General features: G+C 46.2%; 1 protein-coding gene across 4 annotated transcripts in view; it reads right to left on the reverse strand.

The window, feature by feature from the left end:
- The window catches only part of LOC137521951 (zonadhesin-like), a 173,262-nt gene that overhangs the window by 104,666 nt on the left and 42,870 nt on the right, over window positions 1-25,726 (reverse strand). For 3 of the 4 annotated variants that reach the window (XM_068241910.1, XM_068241909.1, XM_068241907.1), the window contains exon 5: window positions 8,157-8,219. The exons of the other annotated variant lie outside the window; for it this stretch is intronic. In XM_068241910.1, the coding sequence (XP_068098011.1) occupies window positions 8,157-8,219 (63 nt within the window). The remainder of the gene's footprint in view (window positions 1-8,156; window positions 8,220-25,726) is intronic. 4 annotated transcript variants of the gene reach the window in all.

The following is a 25,726-nucleotide window of genomic DNA, read 5'->3' on the forward strand; positions in this document are numbered from 1 at the left end:
GGGGAGCGACATGCGTGTGCTGCTTGCTTGTGCAGCCCCAGACTGGCAGCTCCCCAGCAGACACTTCTTCGCCCGCAAGGCCATTCCTGCACTGCACCGCTTTGTGATGGCCAATGTGGAGCGAGGGCTGGAGCACGCGGTTGGTGAAAGGGTCCACGTCACCATGGACTCCTGGAGCAGCCGCTTCGGGACAGGCCGCTACCTGTCCTTCACTGTCCACTGGGTCAGCTTGGTGGAAGGGGGTGAGGATGGGAGAGCAGCAGCGGGCACAGCAGCAGCAGCAACACAGTGGGTGGTGCCACCCCGCAGGGTCAGGGGAACTGCAGCAGGTTCCTCCGATCCTCTGCCATCCTCCGGCACACCTGGCCAAACCCCCCGCCTCAGCAGCAGCGTGAAGGCCCGCCACTGCCAAGCGCTGCTGCAGTTGGTCAGCCTTGGGAAGACCAAACTGACGGCAACCCATGTGTTGGCCAAACTCCAGGAGCAGGAGAGGATTTGGCTGACCCCCAGAGGCCTCAGAGTCGGAGAGGTGGTGGCCGACAATGGGGCCAATCTGGTTGCCGCAATAGACAGGGGAAACCTGACCCACATCCCCTGTCTTGCCCACGTGCTGAACCTGGTGGTGCAGAAGTTCTTGCGCACCTACCAGGGGATGGGCAAACTGCTGGAAACGGCAAGGAACGTTGTGTGTCACTTCCGGCGCTCGGCTGCAGCCTGTGCGAGCCTGGAAGACGTGCAAAAGGAGCTGGAGCTGCCACGCCATCGGCTGATCCTTGACGTTCCAACTCGCTGGAACTCCACCCTGGCGATGTTGGAGCGTCTGGTTGAACAGAAGCACGCTGTCAACCAGTACCTTGCCCTGGCCACTGTTTCCGCAGCTCAGAGAAGGGACAAGACCAGCAACATCCCGTCCATCGTCCCCGATGATGACTGGAGGCACATGCAGCAGGTGTGCTTAGTGCTGGCTCCCTTTCTGCAGGCCACTAACATGGTGAGCAGGGACCATGCTATGCAGGGCCGGATTTGTACTTTCCAGCGCCCTAGGCCGGCTGTCACCAACCTCCCCCCCCCCCCCCATTCTGTCCAACTCTGACTAGGGATCACTGGTTTACATGGGCTCCTGTCTGTTTTGCTGCTTTGCCCCCCCCCCCTCCCCCCGTTCAAAGAAGCAGTGCATGCTCTGTCCACTCCATGTAATTTTGCACTCCAGCCTGGATGCACAGCAGCCAATAGTGTTCTGGGCTTGCATAATTCAGAAATGATGCTCATATATGAGCAGCACTTGTCAAGTACACATACCCATAACACTTCAAGCCTCGGCTGCTGTGCACCTGCATACAGAAGTGCGAAGTTACAAGAAGCCAGAGAGGACAGAGTATACATTGCTTCTTTGTCCTTTGTGCGACTTGCTTCAGTCAGTCACAAACAGGTGATGGTGCAGCGCAAAGGAGAGAAACCCATCCAAACCAGAGACCAGGTAAGTAGAAGGATCCGACACTACGCACGCTGGCATAGATGTCGTATAATGCTAGGTACACACGATGCAATTCTGAGATTTACTGTCAGATCGATTGTTTACAATGTCTGATCTGATTTCCGATCAATTTTTCAATCGATTTTCCGTTCATTTCTATGAAAAAAATCATTCAGAAAATCTATCGGATAGCAGATGGGACATGTTGGAAATAGTCGATCTGACAGTAAATCTGTCAGAAAATTGCATCATGTGTATCTAGCATAAGCTCAGGTGTACTTTACACAGTGACAATTTAGCACTTGGGGCAAGTTAAGACAGATCTTAATCAGTCAGCAGGAAGTTTTTACGTTTTGTAATAGAATGATAATATTTATTGGCTAACCAAAAGAAAATAGTGAGCCTTTGGCTAATGAGTCATCTTCAGACTTTGTTCCTGTATACAAGATGTAAGATGTTGGGGAACCCAGATATATATAAAGTCAGCAGGAGATGCATACATTGTTTTGTAAATATAAATAAATGTAATACAGTTGTCATTCTGTTTCAAAACATCCTGCTTTCACTGATGGCTAACACAGAACAATGCTTTGCAGCTTCTAAAACATGTCAGGAAAGAGTTAAACTGTAGCAAAGAGAATGTTGTTGTCAGGAAAGAAAACAAACCATAAATCTTACAGGTCTCAGGTCTTTAACAGCTCTGACCAAGTAATAAAACATCAGTCTGGGGGAGAAGAGAGCTGATAATTCCTGTCCGTGAATGCGTGCTGCATAAAGAAACTAATCTGAACTCAAAAGTTCTACTACTTGAGCCCATATATTTTTCTTCTCACAGCAGCTTGTATGTCCCCACTCATTATACTAAGGACAAGATCCTCAGATGACAACACATGCTGACTGTCATCACACACACTCTGCAGTGAGAGAGATGCAGGGATCTCTGGAATTCAGGCAGAATAGAGCAAAGCAGAAGTGATTTACTTTGACATGTGACCTCTTATCTCTCCAAGTCCAGCGCCCTGCTGAATTTTATCGCCCTAGGCCTTGACCTTTGTGGCCTTTCCAGAAATCCGGCCCTGATGCTATGGTCTGCGAGTGGGTGCCCCTGGTTTGTCTGCTGAACAGGGTCCTCGATGCTTTGCTGGAACAGTTAGCGGCAGCCTTGGACCAGCAGGAGCGGCAAGCAGCTGCACAGTCCACCTCTGAGGGGGAGGAGGAGGAGGACTTGGTGGAGGTCCCTGACCTTGCTGCTGATGAGGGGGATCAGCACAGCGCAGCTGAGTTGGTGCGGGGGTGGAGAGAGGATGAGGCGGCAGAGGAGGAGGATGAGGACAGCACTGCCGTCGATGTGCCAGCACACGTGGCCCGCCTCTTCCCAATGGCAGCGCACATGCTGATGTGCTTGCGCAAGGATCCCAGGGTGATCCAGATGAAGCAGAGGGAGGACATCTGGATCAGCATGATGTTGGACCCACGCCTCAAGGGGAAGTTGAGCCAGTTCCTGCCGCCTGCAGGAGGAGACCCAGCGCAACAAATAAGGAGCTTGCAGCAGGCCCTTGTTGAGCGCTTGGAGGAAGCCTTCCCCCAGCCTTCCACCCCCACTGTCCAGCCAGCACAGAGGCAGCAGCAGGTGCCTGCATCCAGCAGCAAGCGCCCCAAAGACCTGCTGTCTCTCAGCAACGAGCTCTACAGGACTGTAGAGGCTCCGGCAGCAGTGACTAGAGAGGAGGTGCATGCAGCAGCATCCTCCTCCGGTCACAGCCAGCGCCTGACCCGAATTGTGGCTGACTACATGGGGTCCTACAGCGGGCTTGACAGCGATGCCCCTGTTGATCCCATGGAGTATTGGGTCAAGCGCCTGGAGATCTGGAGCGAGCTGGCGCAGTACGCCCTGGAAGTGCTGTCCTGCCCCCCTTCCAGCGTGCTGTCCGAGCGCTGCTTCAGTGCAGCTGGTGGCGTGGTCACCGAGAAACGCTCACGTCTGTCTCACAAGTCTGTGGACAGACTGACGTTTCTCAAGATGAACCAGGCGTGGGTGGAAGGCGAGTTCCTGGCCCCTGTTGTCGGCGAGAGGGGGACATGAACTGGCTGCCGGAAGAACCATCGTTAATGTGCCTTACCACCCTTTACCACCTCCTGGCTCCTGCTCACTAAGCCAGCCTGGTTCACTTTGACTATTACGTCGCCTGCAGCCACACATTTTACATCTACAGTGGGCTGCTGTGTACTGCCCTTCTGCTGTCTGTCTGTCTGTGTTTCCCCACTGCCAGGGTACACAGATTTACCTTCTGCTGCCGCTCTGCCACCAGCTATTACGTCCAACAATAGCTATATCTGTTTAATTTGCTGTAAAAAAAAAAAAAAAAGTAAACCATTAAAAAAAAAAAAAGGTTTAATTTTTCTGAGGTGCCGGGTTGAAAACTGTGTTGTCCCAGTTGTGTATTGGACACGATGTGGGCTGCACGACCGCTGTCTGGGACCTCCTGTTGTGTTTATTTACAGCCTTGGTATCAACGCTAGGTACCAGGGCTATTATGTCACGCTGCCTACCTACCTGCTGCCACACTCACACTACTCCTCCATTCCTCCTGCTGCTGCCTGTCTGTGTTTCCCACTGCCAGGGTACACAGATTTACCTTCTGCTGCCACTCTGCCACCAGCTATTCCGTCCAACAATAGCTACTCTCATTACTCCTTCATTCCTCCTGCTGCTGATGCTGTCTGTCTGTGTTTCCCACTGCCAGGGTACACAGAATTACCTTCTGCTGCCACTCTGCCACCAGCTATTATGTCCAACAATAGCTATATCTGTGTAATTTGCTGTAAAAAAAAAAAAGTAAACCATTAAAAAAAAAAAAAAAGGTTTAATTTTCTGAGGTGCCCGGGTTGAAAACTGTGTTGTCCCAGTTGTGTATTGGACACGATGTGGGCTGCACGACCGCTGTCTGGGACCTCCTGTTGTGTTTATTTACAGCCCTGGTATCAACGCTAGGTACCAGGGCTATTATGTCACGCTGCCTACCTACCTGACTGCCTGCTGCCACACACTCATCCTCCTCCTCCTGCTGCTGAATTTACCTCCTGCTGTCTGTGTGTTTCCACTGCCAGGGAGCACATACAATGGCGCTTCCAACATGCGTGCGCCACCAGCTATTTATTACGCTCAAAAATAGCTGCATTTCTTTAAAAAAACAAAAAAAAATATATTCTTTTTATTAATACTTTGTGATATTATTTTTAGAGGTGTCCGGGTTGAAAACTGTGTTGTCCCAGTTGTGTATTGGACATGATGTGGGCTTCACGACCGCTGTCTGGAACCTCATGCTGTGTATTTACGGCCTGGTACCACCGCTAGGTACCACACAGCCTATTATGTCTCGCTGCCTGCCTCATTGACTGCCTGCTGCCACACAATCATCCTCCTCCTCCTCCTGCTGCTTCTGCTGAATTTACCTCATGCTGTCTGTGTGTTTCCACTGCCAGGGAGCACATACAATGGCGCTTCCAATTGCGTGCGCCACCAGCTATTTATTACGCTCAAAAATACCTGCATTTCTTTAAAAATATATATATAAAAGAGAAATAAGTGAAGAAGAAGAAGACGATATAGAAGAAGAAGAAGATATAGAAAAAGAAGAAGACGAAATAGAAAAATAATAATAATAAGAGGATATAGAAAAAGAAGATATAGAAAAAGAAGATGAAGATGAAGAAGAAGAAGATGAAGAAGAAGATGAAGAAGATAAAGATGAAGATATAGAAGAAGAAGACGAAGAAGAAGAAGATGAAGAAGAAGAAGATGAAGAAGACGATGAAGAAGAAGACGATGAAGAAGAAGATGAAGAAGATGAAGATGAAGAAGAAGAAGAAGACGAAGAAGATGAAGATGAAGAAGATGAAGAAGAAGATATAGAAGAAGAAGAAGATATAGAAGAAGAAGAAGAAGAAGAAGATATAGAAGATAAAGAAGAAGAAGAAGAAGAAGAAGAAGAAGAAGAAGAAGAAGAAGAAGAAGAAGAAGTATATACACTACTGAACAGAATTTTGGACACAACTTCTCTTCTCTTTCCACCTTTTTTTTTAAAGGAACATCCCCACATAATCACTTGCTGTTGTTACTTGGGAGAAAAGATGTGTCTTGCATCATTCACCCTCAAAACAAGTGTTGGAAGCTATTTAAGGCCAATTCGAAAAGTCAGCTCGAATAATGAGCTTGAATACCGACTCGAATAGTGAGCTCGAAGTCCGAGGTCGAATCGAATAGCAAAAAATATTCGACTCGAATATTCGACCGAATTCGAATAATTTACTATTCGAATTCGACCAAACTCGAATAATAAAAAGGGGTATCCGAGCATCACTGGTGGACACTACACTCTGCGAAGCACATGGTGCAGAAGACTGGGTGCTGCATGCAGGGAGGTAACATATCTCTGTAAAGTATGCTAGTATTAGTCACTGGAAGGGGGAAGTGGGATGATAAGGTAAGCGGCAAGCGGCAAGCCTTGTATGGACATTAGAAATCTATCAAACGGTAACACCTGAGGAAGGGCAACGCCCGAAACATGTGCTTCTGTAAGCTGACAATACAGTCTTTACTGAGCCATTTGTGTGCTGTCTCTATTTGTTATATTACTGTGGATAGCAGGATTGGTGTCCCTGACGGAGCGTATGAAGGAAACCGCCGCTGGGAGACTCGGGTGTAGGTTACAGCCAATATATGGCTTATCCTGCACAAGTCCCGGCGGTGATAATTACTATTCCCCCTCCAGGTCCAATGATGGAATGATGGAATTCGGCTTCCAGCTATTGCTGGTGTCTGAATGACAGTGTTTTAACAGTAACTTCAGCTCCGTCTTCTGACGGTGCTGAAGTTACTCACTGTGAGCCGCTATAGCTGTAATTCCTATTACAGTCTATGGTGGCGCCGGCTGCGCCCAAATCTTCCTGCGCTGGATTACGCGTGTTCACTGCAGGAGTCTGGCACCGGCACGCAGGTCTAGTACCATAGATCTGGACAGGTGAGGAAGGTGAGCATACCGAGAATAATTAGAAGTCTATCACCTGAACCGATCATTTGTGAATGTTCTGAGTGACAGCCTGATGTCTGTACAGGCATCTACCATGCCAGGGAAATAGCAATTATTGCCAAAATCAATTCATATAAAACAGTAGTGAAAATTTTCATTATAAATATCAATAAGTAGACACTCAATTAGTAAAACATGTCTATTAAAAAAACACAGTTAATTTAAATGCAAGTCTTATGCAGCAATCAGCCAAGAAATAGACAACAACCAGACAATTAGTACACAATAACAATAATATGTTCAGCATAAATGCACAATAATACCACTAATTATCAGTTAAATACTGCAGAATATATTAACACCCTATAAATAACCTTAACCAGTTCAGCCTTCAGTCGTTTTCACTTTATGCATCCGAGCAATGTTCACCTCCCATTCATTAGCCTATAACTTTATCACTACTTATCACAATGAACTGATCTATATCTTGTTTTTTCCGCCACCAATTAGGCTTTCTTTGGGGGGTACATTTTGCTAAGAGCTACCTTACTGTAAATGCATTTTAACAGTAAGAATAAGAAAAAAAATGAAAAAATTCATTATTTGTCAGTTTTCGGCCATTATAGTTTTAAAATAAAACATGCCTCCATAATTAAAACCCACGTATTGTATTTGCCCATTTGTCACGGTTATTTCACCGTTTAAATTATGTCCCTATCACAATGTATCGCGACAATATTTTATTTGGAAATAAAAGAGCATTTTTTCCGTTTTGGATCCATCACTATTTACAAGCTTATAAAAAAAAAAAAAAAATAGAGGGAAATATTTCATCTTTACATAGATATTTAAAAAGTTTAGACCCTTAGGTAAATATTTATGTTGTTTTTTTTAATAGTAATGTTTTTTTTTATTAAACATTTTATGTGGGCATTTTTGCGAGGGAGGGATATAAATAGTGTTTTATTTGGGGAAATATTTGTGTATTGTAATGTTTTTTTACTTTTACTTGTAGTTTTACTTTTTGGCCACAAGATGAGTTTGTTTACATGACGTCACTCTAAGCCTACAATGTATGCTTAGAGGCACATAGCTTCAGAAAAAGCGTAGCTTCCGAGAGAAGCTGTCGCTTTTTCAGCGGGGGAGAGGATTCAGTGATCGGGCACCATAGCCCGATACATCGATTCCTGGGCTACCGAATCCGCGGCCAGGAGTGCGCGTGCACGCGTGCGATCGGCCGCGGGAGCGCGCAAACGCGCACGTGGCCTCCTGGACATAGGTACTACGTCCTGGAGGCATAAATGGTTAAGGGCCTCATACACTGGTCGATTTCAGCCATCATTCGATCGATTAATCGATTTGGGACCGATTTCGATTGATTTGATGTATCTGACAGTATGGAAGATCTAGGTTATTCTGCTGCTGGTAGAGTTGCATTGAATCTAATCGTCCAATAATGCATTTAGATAGATTTCCAATCGATTTCATTATGAAATCTATTGGAAATCTGTTCCTAGTGTGTGGCACACATTAGATAGATTCCTGTCAGATTCCACTTGACAGGCATCTGCCAGAAATCTATCTGATGGTCGAATCTGCTGCAAATCTATAAGTGTGTGGCCACCTTTAGAATAGAAATAGTTGCCTCTTACCTTTTCCACTAGGGGGTGCATTGCTTCCATATGGGAAATCTTGTGAAAAAGGTTCAATGTCATCTGTTCATCAACAAAAAGTTCACAATTACACTCTGCTGTGTACCACTACTTGCTCTATACTATGTACCACTACTTGTCATCCGCAATGTACCACTACTCACCATCTACTATGTACCGCTACTCACCATCTGCTATGTACCACTACTCACCATCTACTATGTGCCACTACTCACCATCCGCTATGTACCATAACTCACCATCCGCTATGTACCACTTCACTCCATCCGCTATCTACCACTACTCGCCATCTGCTATGTACCACTACTCGCCATCTGCTATGTACCACTACTCGCCATCTGCTATGTACCACTACTCGCCATCTGCTATGTACCACTACTCGCCATCTGCTATGTACCACTACTCGCCATCTGCTATGTACCACTACTCGCCATCTGCTATGTACCACTACTCGCAATCTGCTATGTACCACTACTCGCCATCTGCTATGTACCACTACTCGCCATCTGCTATGTACCACTACTCGCCATCTGCTATGTACCACTACTCTCCATCCGCTATGTACCGCTACTCACCATCTACTATGTGCCACTACTCACCATCCGCTATGTAACACTACTCTTCATCCCAAATGTACCGCTACTCACCATCTACTATGTACCAATACTCACCATCTGCTATGTACCACTACACTCCATCCACTATCTACCATTACTCACCATCCACTATGTACGACTACTCACCATCTGCTATATACCACTACTCATCATCTACAATGTACCATTACTCACCATCTGCTATGTACCACTACTCGCCATCCGCTAAGTACCACTACTCACCATCCGCTATGTACCACTACTTGCTGTAAACTATGTACCACTACTTGTCATCCGCAATGTACCACTACTCACCATCTACTATGTGCCACTACTCACCATCCGCTATGTACCACTACTCACCATCTACTATGTGCCACTACTCACCATCCGCTATGTACCACTACTCACCATCTACTATGTACCACTACTCTCCATCTGCTATGTACCACTACTCACCATTCACTATGTGCCACTACTCACCATCTACTATGTACCGCTAATCACCATCTGCTATGTACCACTACTCACCATCTACTAAGTACCACTACTTACCATCTACTATGTACCACTACTCACCATCTGCTATGTGCCACTACTCACCATCCGCTATGTACCACTACTCACCATCTACTATTTACCACTACTCACCATCCGCTATGTACCGGTACTCACCATCCACTATGTACCGCTACTCACCATCCACTATGTGCCACTACTCACCATCCGCTATCTAACATTACTCACCATCCACTATGTACCGCTACTTACCATCCACTATGTACCACTACTCACCATCTACTATGTGCCACTACTCACCATCCGTTATGTACCGCTACTCACCATCTACCATGTACCACTACTCACCATCCACTATGTACCGCTACTCACCATCCGCAATGTACCACTACTCACCATCTACTATTTACCACTACTCACCATCTACTATGTGCCACTACTCACCATCTGCTATGTACCATTACTCACCATCCACTATGTACCGCTACTTACCATCCACTATGTACCACTACTCACCATCCACTATGTACCACTACTCACCATCCACTATGTACCGCTACTTACCATCCACTATGTACCACTACTCACCATCCACTATGTGCCACTACTCACCATCCACTATGTACCGCTACTCACCATCCACTATGTACCGCTACTCACCATCCACTATGTACCACTACTCACCATCTACTATGTACCACTACTCACCATCCACTATGTACCGCTACTCACCATCCACTATGTACCACTACTCACATCTACTATGTATCACTACTCACCATCCACTATGTACCGCTACTCACCATCTGCTATGTACCACTACTCACCATCTGCTATGTACCACTACTCACATCTACTATGTACCACTACTCACCATTCGCTATGTACCACTACTCACCATCCACTATGTACCGCTACTCACCATCTACTATGTACCACTACTCACCATCCACTATGTGCCACTACTCACCATCTACTATGTACCGCTACTCACCATCTGCTATGTACCACTACTCACCATCTACTATGTACCACTACTCACCATCCACTATGTACCACTACTCACCATCTACTATGTACCACTACTCACCATCTACTATGTACCACTACTCACCATCCGCTATCTACCATTACTCACCATCTACTATGTATCGCTACTCACCATCCACTATGTACCGCTACTTACCATCTACTATGTACCACTACTCACCATCTACTATGTACCGCTACTTACCATCTACTATGTACCACTACTCACCATCTACTATGCACCACTACTCACCATCCACTATGTACCGCTACTTACCATCTACTATGTACCGCTACTCACCATCTACTATGTACCGCTACTCACCATCCACTATGTACCACTACTCACCATCTACTATGTACCACTACTTACCATCTAATACGTACCACTACTCACCATCTACTATGCACCACTACTCACCATCCACTATGTACCGCTACTTACCATCGACTATGTACCACTACTCACCATCCACTATGTACCGCTACTCACCATTCACTATGTACCACTACTCACCATCTACTATGTACCACTACTCACCATCCACTATGTACCACTACTCACCATCTGCTATGTACCACTACTCACATCTACTATGTACCATTATTCACCATCTACTATGTACCACTATTTACCATCTACTATGTGCCACTACTCACCATCTACTATGCACCACTACTCACCATCCACTATGTACCGCTACTTACCATCTACTATGTACCGCTACTCACCATCTACTATGTACCGCTACTCACCATCCACTATGTACCACTACTCACCATCTACTATGTACCACTACTTACCATCTAATACGTACCACTACTCACCATCTACTATGCACCACTACTCACCATCCACTATGTACCGCTACTTACCATCGACTATGTACCGCTACTCACCATCCACTATGTACCGCTACTCACCATTCACTATGTACCACTACTCACCATCTACTATGTACCACTACTCACCATCCACTATGTACCACTACTCACCATCTGCTATGTACCACTACTCACATCTACTATGTACCATTATTCACCATCTACTATGTACCACTATTTACCATCTACTATGTGCCACTACTCACCATCTACTATGTACCACTGCTCACCATTCGCTATGTACCACTACTCACCATCTGCTATGTACCACTACTCACCATCTACTATGTACCACTACTCACCATCCGCTATGTGCCACTACTCACCATCCGCTATCTACCATTACTCACCATCCACTATGTACCGCTACTTACCATCCACTATGTACCACTACTCACCATCTACTATGTGCCACTACTCACCATCCGCTATGTACCGCTACTCACCATCTACTATGTACCACTACTCATCATCCACTATGTACCTCTACTCTCCATCCGCAATGTACCACTACTCACCATCTACTATGTGCCACTACTAACCATCCGCTATCTACCATTACTCACCATCCACTATGTACCGCTACTTACCATCTACTATGTACCACTACTCACCATCTACTATTAGCCACTACTCACCATCCGCTATGTACCACTACTCACCATCTACTATGTACCGCTACTCACCATCTGCTATGTACCACTACTCACCATCTACTATGTATCGCTACTCAGCATCCACTATGTACCGCTACTTACCATCTACTATGTACCACTACTCACCATCTACTATGTACCACTACTCACCATCCACTATGTACCGCTACTCACCATCCACTATGTACCACTACTCACCATCTACTATGTGCCACTACTCACCATCCGCTATGTACCATAACTCACTATCCACTATGTACCACTACACTCCATCTGCTATCTACCACTACTCGCCATCTGCTATGTACCACTACTCGCCATCTGCTATGTACCACTACTCGCCATCTGCTATGTACCACTATTCGCCATCTGCTAAGTACCACTACTCGCCATCTGCTATGTACCACTACTCGCCATCTGCTATGTACCACTACTCGCCATCTGCTATGTACCACTACTCGCCATCTGCTATGTGCCACTACTCGCCATCTGCTAAGTACCACTACTCGCCATCTGCTAAGTACCACTACTCGCCATCTGCTATGTACCACTACTCACCATCTACTATGTGCCACTACTCACCATCCGCTATGTAACACTACTCACCATCCACTATGTACCGCTACTTACCATCTACTATGTACCACTACTCACCATCTACTATGTGCCACTACTCACCATCCACTATGTGCCACTACTCACCATCCACTATGTACCGCTACTTACCATCTACTATGTACCACTACTCACCATCTACTATGTGCCACTACTCACCATCCACTATGTGCCACTACTCACCATCCACTATGTACCGCTACTTACCATCTACTATGTGCCACTACTCACCATCTACTATGTGCCACTACTCACCATCCGCTATGTACCACTACTCACCATCTATCTATATATATAATAGAGTAAGTGCCTCAACCTTCGAGCAAGAAGAAGAAGTACTTTGCATGAAAAAATGTATGCGTGCTCAATCACCAAGTTTTAGGCTTCTTTTCCACGGACTGTTGAGCTGTGTGCTCAGCAAGCAGTTACCAGGCAGCAGTAAGCAGTTACCAGGCAGCAGCAAGCAGTTACCAGGCAGCAGCAAGCAGTTACCAAGCAGCAGTGAGCAGATACTAGGCAGCAACAAGCAGTTTCCAGGCAGCAGCAAGCTGTTACCAGGCAGTAGTGAGCAGTTGTAAGAGTTTGAGAGGCATGTTACTGCCTATCAACTGTCCGCGGAAAAGAGGCCTACCCTAGCAAGTCTGGCTTTGCAAATCTGGCCTAATTGGCTATTCATGAGGCAATACTTATGCAAATATGCATTTGCTTTTGCATGCCAAACTATGCAGGGTCAAAAAACCAATACTGCAAAGCAGTCGCCCTGCTACATGCCAGTGATGAGCAAAAATGCAAAAATTTGTTTCGATAAATTTTTACCGAATTTTCGCCTAATTGCGTTTTGACAGGCACATTTTCCCTCTAATTTTTTCACGTTAATTTTCGCCTAAGGCCAGTCATTTTCGCATTACTTGCGTATGATTGCGAACATTTTCCACATAAGGGCATTAGCGCCCGCATTCAGAGAAGTTTCTTGCGCATTATTGCGGGCATTTTTCCGTATAAACGTCCGCATAGATTGAATTTCCATGCGGATTATTGTGGACATTTTTCTGCATAAGGGCATAAGCATCCGCATACAATGAATTTTCGATGCTGGTCGAAAACGCAAATATTTCTGAAGATTTTCGTGAAAATTCGCCAAAAAACGAAAACGGGATTTTCGAGGCGAAAATTCGCAAGCAACACTGCTACATGCTACATTAGCACTATCCAGGAGCGCCACGGGGAGGATTCCCAATGCACCCCTTTTATACAACCGGGGGGACCACAGGGTCCCAGGCTCTCTCACTGCCTGGGAACCACAGCGACACCCCGGAGGGGGAGGCACAGGCGACCCCCCCCCCCCCCCCCCAAGCGTGGCCAGCGTCGGGGAGAGCCGTCCACACCCACCTCCCAATATTAAAAACAGGCACTTACCTTAACGTCCATTGTGTTCTGCTACATGCGCATTAACTTGGGGGCACCACATGAGAAAGGAGTGAAGCATGGGTCACCCCGAGCTTTAGAGCTCAGGGCTGGCCCACATACAGCACTCCAGAGGGGGGGGGAGGACAGGTGCAGACAACTCACTCCAGGGCTCACACCACCGGAGCAAGCCATCCACCACCTGCCTCCAAAGGATACAAACTGCACAAAATGCTTTCCATGAGAAAATTAATGCGCATGTAGCAGAACGCAATGGACGTTAAGGTAAGTGCCTCTTTTTAATATTGGGAGGTGGGTGCAGACGGCTCTCCCTGGCACTGGCCACGCTTGGGGGGGGGGGGGTCGCCTGCGGCACCTAGCCTCCCCCTCCGGGGTGCCGCTGTGGTTCCCGCGGTCCCTCCGGTTGTATAAAAAGGGGGCATTGGGAATAGGGATGCTCAAATTCGGCTTCGGGAGATATCCCGATTTTTGCTATCCGGATATCTCCCAGTAATGCTGTGCGGGCTGGGCGGGGGGGTCAAGCTTACCTCTCTGACGTCTTCTTCGGTCGTCCCTCGGCGCCTCCCACGATGCGCTCCATGCGCGTCACGTGATTACAAACTCTTCCTCCTTCAACCCGGAAGGAGGAAGTGTTTGTAATCAGGTGACGGCCGCTTGGACCGCATCGTGGGAGGCGCTGAGGGACGACCGAAAAAGACGTCAGAGAGGTAAGCTTGACCCCCCCGCCCAGCCCGCACAGCATTACTGGGAGATATCCGGATAGCAAAAATCCGGATATCTCCCGAAGCCGAATTTGAGCATCCCTGATTGGGAATCCTCCCTGTGGCGCTCTTGGATAGTGCTAATGTAGCATGTAGCAGTGTTGCTTGCGAATTTTCGCCTAAGTCATTTTCGCATCGAAAATCCTGTTTTCGTTTTTTGGCGAATTTTCACGAAAATCTTCAGAAATATTTGTGTTTTCGACCAGCATCGAAAATTCATTGTATGCGGATGCTTATGCCCTTATGCAGAAAAATGTCCACAATAATCCGCATGGAAATATAGACTATGAATGTATTTTGTAGATACTGATCTTTTGCAGGAACGGATCTTTTGCAGATAATGATCTTTTGAATGTGTACAGCAACTTTGTGTGCAGCATCTTGCAAATATTTCTATCTAATGGGGAGTGCAGCTCAATAGAATAGACTGTGTAGGTGTGACTCTGATACTACATGGAAGGGGGTAAAATTGGTCTGTGATCTTTCATTTTTCCAAAGACTTTTATCTGATGTGTGTACCCACCTTTATTCTTCTTGCTTCAAGGTTGAGGCACGTACTCTATTAGATAGATAGAAGATGCGGCGTATGCTACGACGCGGGACGGCTAGTCTACTATGTACCACTACTTACCATCTGCTATGTACCGCTGCTCACCATCTACTATGTACCACTACTCACCATCTACTATGTGCCACTACTCACCATCCGCTATGTACCACTACTCACTCTCCGCTATGTACCATTACTCACCATCTACTACGTACCACTACTCCCCATCTGCTATGTACCACTACTCACCATCTACAATGTACCACTACTCACCATCTACTATGTACCACTACTCTCCATCCGCTATGTACCACTACTCACATCTACTTTGTACCACTACTCACCATCTACTATGTACCACTACTTACCATCTACTATGTACCATTATTCACCATCCGCTATGTACCACTACTCTCCATCCACTATGTACAATTACTCACCATCCGCTATGTACCATAACTCACCATCCGCTATGTACCACTACTCACCATCCGCTATGTACCACTACTCACCATCTGCTATGTACCACTACTCACCATCTGCTATGTACCACTACTCACCATCTACTATGTACCACTACTCACCATCTACTATGTGCCACTACTCACCATCTGCTATGTACCACTACTCACCATCTACTATGTACCACTACTCACCATCTGCTATGTACCACTACTCACCATCTGCTATGTACCACTACTCACCATCTACTATGTGCCACTACTCACCATCTACTATGTACCGCTACTCACCATCCGCTATGTACCACTACTCACCATCTACTATGTGCCACTACTCACCATCTACTATGTGCCACTACTCACCATCCGCTATGTACCACTACTCACCATCCGCTATGTACCATTACTCACTATCCGCTATGTACCACTACTCACCATCCGCTATGTACCACTACTCACCATCTACTATGTGCCACTACTCACCATCCGCTATGTACCACTACTCACCATCCGCTATGTACCATTACTCACTATCCGCTATGTACCACTACTCACCATCCGCTATGTACCACTACTCACCATCTACTATGTACCACTACTCACCATCTACTATGTGCCACTACTCACCATCCGCTATGTACCACTACTCACCATCCGCTATGTACCATTACTCACTATCCGCTATGTACCATTACTCACTATCCGCTATGTACCATTACTCACTATCCGCTATGTACCACTACTCACCATCCGCTATGTACCACTACTCACTCTCCGCTATGTACCATTACTCACCATATACTACGTACCACTACTCACCATCTGCTATGTACCACTACTCACCATCTACAATGTACCACTACTCACCATCTGCTATGTACCACTACTCACCATCTACAATGTACCACTACTCACCATCTACTATGTACCACTACTCACCATCCTCTATGTACCGCTACTCACCATCCGCTATGTACCATAACTCACCATCCGCTATGTACCACTACTCACCATCCGCTATGTACCATAACTCACCATCCGCTATGTACCACAACTCACCATCCGCTATGTACCACTACTCACCATCCACTATGTACCACTACTCACCATCCGCTATGTACCACTACTCACCATCCGCTATGTACCACTACTCACCATCCGCTATGTACCACTACTCACCATCTGCTATGTACCACTACTCACCTTCCGCTATGTACCACTAGGAGACATCCGCTATGTACCACTACTCACCATCTGCTATGTACCACTACTCACCATCCACTATGTACCACTACTCACCACTAGCTGTGTACCGCTACTCACCATCTGCTATGTGCCTCTACTCACCATCCGCTATGTACCGCTACTCACCATCTACAATGTACCACTACTCACCATCTGCTATGTACCACTACTCACCATCTACTATGTACCAGTACTCACCATCCGCTATTTACCACTACTCACTCTCCGCTATGTACCATTACTCACCATCTACTACGTACCACTACTCACCATCTGCTATGTACCACTACTCACCATCTACAATGTACCACTACTCACCATCTACTATGTACCACTACTCACATCTACTATGTACCACTACTCACCATCCGCTATGTACCACTACTCACATCTACTATGTACCACTACTCTCCATCCACTATGTACCGCTACTCGTCATCCACTATGTACCACTACTCACCATCTACTATGTACCACTACTCACCTCTGCTATGTACCACTACTCACATCTACTATGTACCACTGCTCACCATCCGCTATGTACCGCTACTCACCATCCGCTATGTACCGCTACTCACCATCCGCTATGTACCACTACTCACCATCTGCTATGTACCACTACTCACCATCTACTATGTACCAATACTCTCCATCCGCTATGTAACACTACTCGCCATCTATTATGTACCACTACTCACCATCTGCTATGTACCACTACTCATCATCTGCTATGTACCACTACTCACCATCTGCTATGTACCACTACTCACCATCTGCTATGTACCACTACTCACCATCTACTATGTTCCGCTACTCACCATCCGCTATGTACCGCTACTCACTATTAGTGTTGGGCGAACATCTAGATGTTCGGGTTCGGGCCGAACAGGCCGAACATGGCCGCGATGTTCGGGTGTTCGACCCGAACTCCGAACATAATGGAAGTCAATGGGGACCCGAACTTTTGTGCTTTGTAAAGCCTCCTTACATGCTACATACCCCAAATTTACAGGGTATGTGCACCTTGGGAGTGGGTACAAGAGGAAAAAAAAATTAGCAAAAAGAGCTTATAGTTTTTGAGAAAATCGATTTTAAAGTTTCAAAGGGAAAACTGTCTTTTAAATGCGGGAAATGTCTGTTTTCTTTGCACAGGTAACATGCTTTTTGTCGGCATGCAGTCATAAATGTAATACATATAAGAGGTTCCAGGAAAAGGGACCGGTAACGCTAACCCAGCAGCAGCACACGTGATGGAACAGGAGGAGGGTGGCGCAGGAGGAGAAGGCCACGCTTTGAGACACAACAACCCAGGCCTTGCATGAGGACAAGAAGCGTGCGGATAGCAATTTGCATTTTGTCGCCATGCAGTCATAAATGTAATACAGATGAGAGGTTCAATAAACAGGGACCGGAAACGCTAACCCATCACAGATGTTCATTGTTCATGTTACTTGGTTGGGGTCCGGGAGTGTTGCGTAGTCGTTTCCAATCCAGGATTGATTCATTTTAATTTGAGTCAGACGGTCTGCATTTTCTGTGGAGAGGCGGATACGCCGCCGATCTGTGACGATGCCTCCGGCAGCACTGAAACAGCGTTCCGACATAACGCTGGCTGCCGGGCAAGCCAGCACCTCTATTGCGTACATTGCCAGTTTGTGCCAGGTGTCTAGCTTCGATACCCAATAGTTGAAGGGTGCAGATGGATTGTTCAACACAGCTACGCCATCTGACATGTAGTCCTTGACCATCTTCTCCAGGCGATCGGTGTTGGAGGTGGATCTGCACGCTTGCGGTTCTGTGTGCTGCTGCATGGGTGTCAGAAAATTTTCCCACTCCAAGGACACTGCCGATACCATTCCCTTTTGGGCACTAGCTGCGGCTTGTGTTGTTTGCTGCCCTCCTGGTCGTCCTGGGTTTGCGGAAGTCAGTCTGTCGGCGTACAACTGGCTAGAGGAGGGGGAGGATGTCAATCTCCTCTCTAAAGTCTCCACAAGGGCCTGCTGGTATTCTTCCATTTTGACCTGTCTGGCTCTTTCTTCGAACAGTTTTGGAACATTGTGTTTGTACCGTGGATCCAGAAGGGTATAAACCCAGTAATTGGTGTTGTCCAGAATGTGCACAATGCGTGGGTCGCGTTCAATGCAGTCCTAGGCCAAAGAGGTCATAGCCTAGGGTCACAAAAACCTGTTTATTTGGGCTATTTCAATGGTAGTGATGGTGGCGTACATAAATCGCAGCCATGGTGTGAGATTTTGGAAAGTGAAATAGGGAGGCAATGAAATCCTATGGGGGATTTTACCAATTTTGGACCCCTGTAACTACCATTGAAATAGCCCAAATAAACAGGTTTTTGTGACCCTAGGCTATGACCTCTTTGGCCTAGGGGCCCGAAACTCACCAGTCATGTTCCCCCTAAGGGTCCCTACAATGCTAGAAAATTTGCCACTGCTGAGTAATTGCCCTTTGAAAAGATGTGAGATTTTGGAACTGTAAATAGGAGGCCCAATGAAAGCCTATGGGGGATTTTACCAAATTTGGAGCCCTGTAACTCTGGTTTGCAGAGATGTAGGGAACCCATCTTTGGAGCCCAAGTCTAACAATATGTCTTCTACCTGCATGAGACATTTCGTGAGATTCAGACGTTGCTAACGGCCATTGCTGCGATTTATGTACGTCAGACTCGCCACCATTGAAATTGCCCAAATAAACAGGTTTTGTGACCCTAGGCTATGACCTCTTCGGCCTAGGACTGCATTGAACGCGACCCACGCATTGTGCGCATTCTGGACAACACCAATTACTGGGTTTATACCCTTCTGGATCCACGGTACAAACACAATGTTCCAAAACTGTTCGAAGAAAGAGCCAGACAGGTCAAAATGGAAGAATACCAGCAGGCCCTTGTGGAGACTTTAGAGAGGAGATTGACATCCTCCCCCTCCTCTAGCCAGTTGTACGCCGACAGACTGACTTCCGCAAACCCAGGACGACCAGGAGGGCAGCAAACAACACAAGCCGCAGCTAGTGCCCAAAAGGGAATGGTATCGGCAGTGTCCTTGGAGTGGGAAAATTTTCTGACACCCATGCAGCAGCACACAGAACCGCAAGCGTGCAGATCCACCTCCAACACCGATCGCCTGGAGAAGATGGTCAAGGACTACATGTCAGATGGCGTAGCTGTGTTGAACAATCCATCTGCACCCTTCAACTATTGGGTATCGAAGCTAGACACCTGGCACAAACTGGCAATGTACGCAATAGAGGTGCTGGCTTGCCCGGCAGCCAGCGTTATGTCGGAACGCTGTTTCAGTGCTGCCGGAGGCATCGTCACAGATCGGAGGCGTATCCGCCTCTCCACAGAAAATGCAGACCGTCTGACTCAAATTAAAATGAATCAATCCTGGATTGGCAACGACTACGCAACACTCCCGGACCCCAACCAAGTAACATGAACAATGAACATCTGTGATGGGTTAGCGTTTCCGGTCCCTGTTTATTGAACCTCTCATCTGTATTACATTTATGACTGCATGGCGACAAAATGCAAATTGCTATCCGCACGCTTCTTGTCCTCATGCAAGGCCTGGGTTGTTGTGTCTCAAAGCGTGGCCTTCTCCTCCTGCGCCACCCTCCTCCTGTTCCATCACGTGTGCTGCTGCTGGGTTAGCGTTACCGGTCCCTTTTCCTGGAACCTCTTATATGTATTACATTTATGACTGCATGCCGACAAAAAGCATGTTACCTGTGCAAAGAAAACAGACATTTCCCGCATTTAAAAGACAGTTTTCCCTTTGAAACTTTAAAATCGATTTTCTCAAAAACTATAAGCTCTTTTTGCTAATTTTTTTTCCCTCTTGTACCCACTCCCAAGGTGCACATACCCTGTAAATTTGGGGTATGTAGCATATAAGGAGGCTTTACAAAGCACGAAAGTTCGGGTCCCCATTGACTTCCATTATGTTCGGAGTTCGGCCATGTTCGGCCCGAACCCGAACATCTAGATGTTCGCCCAACACTACACGTGCCCCGTTCGGCCAATCACAGCGCTAGCCGAACGTTCGGGTAACGTTCGGCCATGCGCTCTTAGTTCGGCCATATGGCCGAACAGTTTGGCCGAACACCATCAGGTGTTCGGCCAACCCGAACATCACCCGAACAGGGTGATGTTCTGCAGAACCTGAACAGTGGCGAACACTGTTCGCCCAACACTACTCACCATCCGCTATGTACCGCTACTCACCATCCGCTATGTACCACTACTCACCATCTGCTATGTACCACTACTTACCATCTACTATGTACCACTACTCACCATCTGCTATGTACCACTACTCACCATCCACTATGTACCGCTACTCGTCATCCACTATGTGCCACTACTCACCATCCACTATGTACCGCTACTCTCCATCTGCTTTGTACCACTACTCACCATTTACTATGTACCACTACTCACCATCTACTATATACCACTACTTACCATCTGCTATGTACCGCTGCTCACCATCTACTATATACCACTACTCGCCATCCGCTATGTACCACTACTCACCATCCACTATATGCCACTACCTACCATCCACTATGTACCACTACTCACCATCCACTATGTACCACTACTCACCATCCACTATGTACCACTACTCACCATCCACTATGTACCACTATTTACTATCCAATATGTACCACTACTCACCATCCACTATGTACCACTATTTACTATCCAATATGTACCACTACTCGTCATCCACTATGTACCACTACTCACCATCTACTATGTACCGCTACTCACCATCTACTATGTACCGCTACTCACCATCCGCTATGTACCACTACTCACCATCTACTATGTACCACTACTCACCATCTACTATGTACCGCTACTCACCATCTGCTATGTACCACTACTTACCATCTACTATGTACCGTTATTCACCATCCGCTATGTACCACTACTCTCCATCCACTATGTACAATTACTCACCATCTGCTATGTACCATAACTCAACATCCGCTATGTACCACTACTCACATCTACTATGTACCATTATTCACCATCTACTCATCAAATACTGCCATACAAAAATACTGCCATCTACTATGTACCACTACTCACCATCTACTATGTGCCACTACTCACCATCCGCTATGTACCACTACTCACCATCCGCTATGTACCACTACTCACTCTCCGCTATGTACCATTACTCACCATCTACTACGTACCACTACTCACCATCTACTATGTACCACTACTCACATCTACAATGTACCACTACTCACCATCTACTATGTACCGCTACTCTCCATCCGCTATGTACCACTACTCACATCTACTATGTACCACTACTCTCCATCCGCTATCTACCACTACTCACCGTCCGCTATGTACCACTACTCACCATCTACTATGTGCCACTGCTCACCATCCGCTATGTACCACTACTCACTCTCCGCTATGTACCATTACTCACCATCTACTACGTACCACTACTCACCATCTGCAATGTACCACTACTCACCATCTACAATGTACCACTACTCACATCTACTATGTACCACTACTCTCCATCCGCTATGTACCACTACTCTCCATCCGCTATGTACCACTACTCACATCTACTATGTACCACTACTCACCACCCGCTATGTACCACTACTCACATCTATGTACCACTACTCTCCATCCACTATGTACCACTACTCACCATCTACTATGTACCACTACTCACCATCCGCTATGTACCACTACTCACCATCCGCTATGTACCACTACTCACATGTACTATGTACCACTACTCACATGTACTATGTACCACTACTCTCCATCTACTATGTACCACTACTCACCATCCGCTATGTACCACTACTCACATCTACTATGTGCCACTACTCACCATCCGCTATGTACTACTACTCACCATCCGCTATGTACAATTACTCTCCATCCGCTATGTACCACTACTCTCCATCCGCTATGTACAATTACTCTCCATCCGCTATGTACCACTACTCACATCTACTATGTACCACTGCTCACCATCTGCTATGTACCACTACTCGCCATCCGCTATGTACCACTATTCACCATCTGCTATGTACCACTACTCACCATCTACTATGTACTACTGCTCACCATCCGCTATGTACCGCTACTCACCATCCGCTATGTACCACTACTCACCATCTGCTATGTACCACTACTCACCATCTACAATGTACCACTACTCACCATCCGCTATGTACCACTGCTCACCATCCGCTATGTACTACTACTCACCATCCGCTATGTACCGCTACTCACCATCCGCTATGTACCACTACTCTCCATCCGCTATGTACAATTACTCTCCATCCGCTATGTACCACTACTCACCATCCGCTATGTACCACTACTCACATCTACTATGTACCACTGCTCACCATCCGCTATGTACCACTACTCGCCATCCGCTATGTACCACTACTCACCATCTGCTATGTACCACTACTCACCATCTACTATGTACCACTGCTCACCATCCGCTATGTACCGCTACTCACCATCCGCTATGTACCACTACTCACCATCTGCTATGTACCACTACTCACCATCTACAATGTACCACTACTCACCATCCGCTATGTACCATTACTCATTATCCACTATGTACCACTACTCACCATCTACTATGTACCGCTACTCTCCATCCGCTATGTACCACTACTCTCCATCCGCTATGTACCACTACTCACCATCCGCTATGTACCACTACTCACATCTACTATGTACCACTGCTCACCATCCACTATGTACCACTACTCGCCATCCGCTATGTACCACTACTCACCATCTGCTATGTACCACTACTCACCATCTACTATGTACCACTACTCACCATCTACTATGTACCACTACTCACCATCTACTATGTACCACTACTCGCCATCCGCTATGTACCACTACTAACCATCTACTATGTACCACTACTCACCATCTACTATGTACCGCTACTCACCATCTGCTATGTACCACTATTTACCATCTACTATGTACCATTATTCACCATCCGCTATGTACCACTACTCTCCATCCACTATGTACCACTACTCACCATCTACTATGTGCCACTACTCACCATCAGCTATGTACCACTACTAACCATCTACATATGTACCACTACTCACCATCTACTATGTACCACTACTCACCATCTACTATGTACCACTACTCGCCATCCGCTATGTACCACTACTAACCATCTACTATGTACCACTACTTACTATCCTCTATGTACCACTACTCACCCTTTTATATTAATAAAGAGTTCAGATAACATTATTTTTTGTTTAATGCATTTCTTGACTGTTATATGAGACGGATATCCTTTGGTAATAAAGAACAATAGGGAAGATGCAGTGGAAAACCACCAAAGACATTTTTGCTAAATATATTTGTAATTACTGTAGTTATTTGTAACCTGCTACCTTTCAATACTTGTTACCCACTGCTTGACACAAACTGGCTGTCACTATCTGCCTGCCACTAGAATCTACCAATCACTATCTATCACTAGTCTCCTGGTTACCTATACTATCTGTGGGGGGCTGTTGGGCTGGGGGCGGAGCATTTAGGGTGACAAACATTGGAAATGTGTGTGTACCCATTAGTCTCAAGCTTTCCAAACACATCTTCAGGGTTAGCAGTGGCCACTACACTCTGCAAAGCACATGGTGCAGGAGACTGGGTGCTGCATGCAGGAAGGTAACATATCTCTGTAAAGTATGCTAGTTTTAAGCCCCATCTACAGCATACAATTTTTTGTGTGATTCGATTTGATTCATCGATGGTGGACCCAAATTAAAAATACAAGATTTCAGAAATAAAATCTATTTTCTAACTTATAATAATAAATAGCAGCCTTTTTTCAGCTGCATGATGACAAATATGAAATATTTTACATTTATTGGAGAAACCCCTCCCTTCCTTTCATATTGCCGGGAGAGAATCCGGCAGACTGGTGGAGTAAGAGGTGTCCTGCAAAGGAGGAATTGCTAATGGCTGCCAGCTGTATAACTCTAGTTATGAAAAGAGAAGGGTGAAAAGCATGCACTGAAATGCTCATAGGCTTGAAGGAGTGTTTATTTATCTTTGTATGTGTCAGAGTGGTGCAACTAAATATTTTGAATTAAAAAAATGTTTGGTTTGGGTCCGCTTTAAGTCACTGGAAGGGAGACATGGGATGATGAGGGGAGTGCTAAGCCTTGTACAGACGTTAGAAGTGTATCACCTGAACTAATCATTTGTGAATGTTCTGAGTGACAACCTGATGTCTGTACAGGCATCTACCATGCCAGGGAAATAGCAATTATTACCAAAATCGATTCATATAAAAAATATCGAGTTCGTCATTATAAATATCAATAAGTAGACACTCAATTAGTAAAACATAATTAAAAACATCAGTTAACGTAAAATCAAGTCTTATGCAGCAATCAGTCAAGTTATAGACAACAACCAGTCAGTTAATAGACAATAACAATCACATGTTCAGCGTAAATGCATACCTCCCAATTTTCTGAGATAAGAAAGAGGGACACTTAAGCCACGCCCCTGCCACACCCCTAACTAATCACACCCCCGGCACACCCCCTAGCCATGCATACCATAAAGATTTCATAAGAAAAATATGTAGTTTTATAATTCAAACCCCACTGGTCCTCTCTATCCTGGTTCATTTTCCTTCATATAGACCAGTGGTGGCGAACCTGTGGCACGTGTGCCAGAGGTGGCACTCTGAGCACCCTCTATGGGCACACACGCTGCT

The sequence above is a fragment of the Hyperolius riggenbachi genome, chromosome 6, assembly GCF_040937935.1.
Source record: "Hyperolius riggenbachi isolate aHypRig1 chromosome 6, aHypRig1.pri, whole genome shotgun sequence".
Taxonomy (NCBI): Eukaryota; Metazoa; Chordata; class Amphibia; order Anura; family Hyperoliidae; genus Hyperolius; species Hyperolius riggenbachi.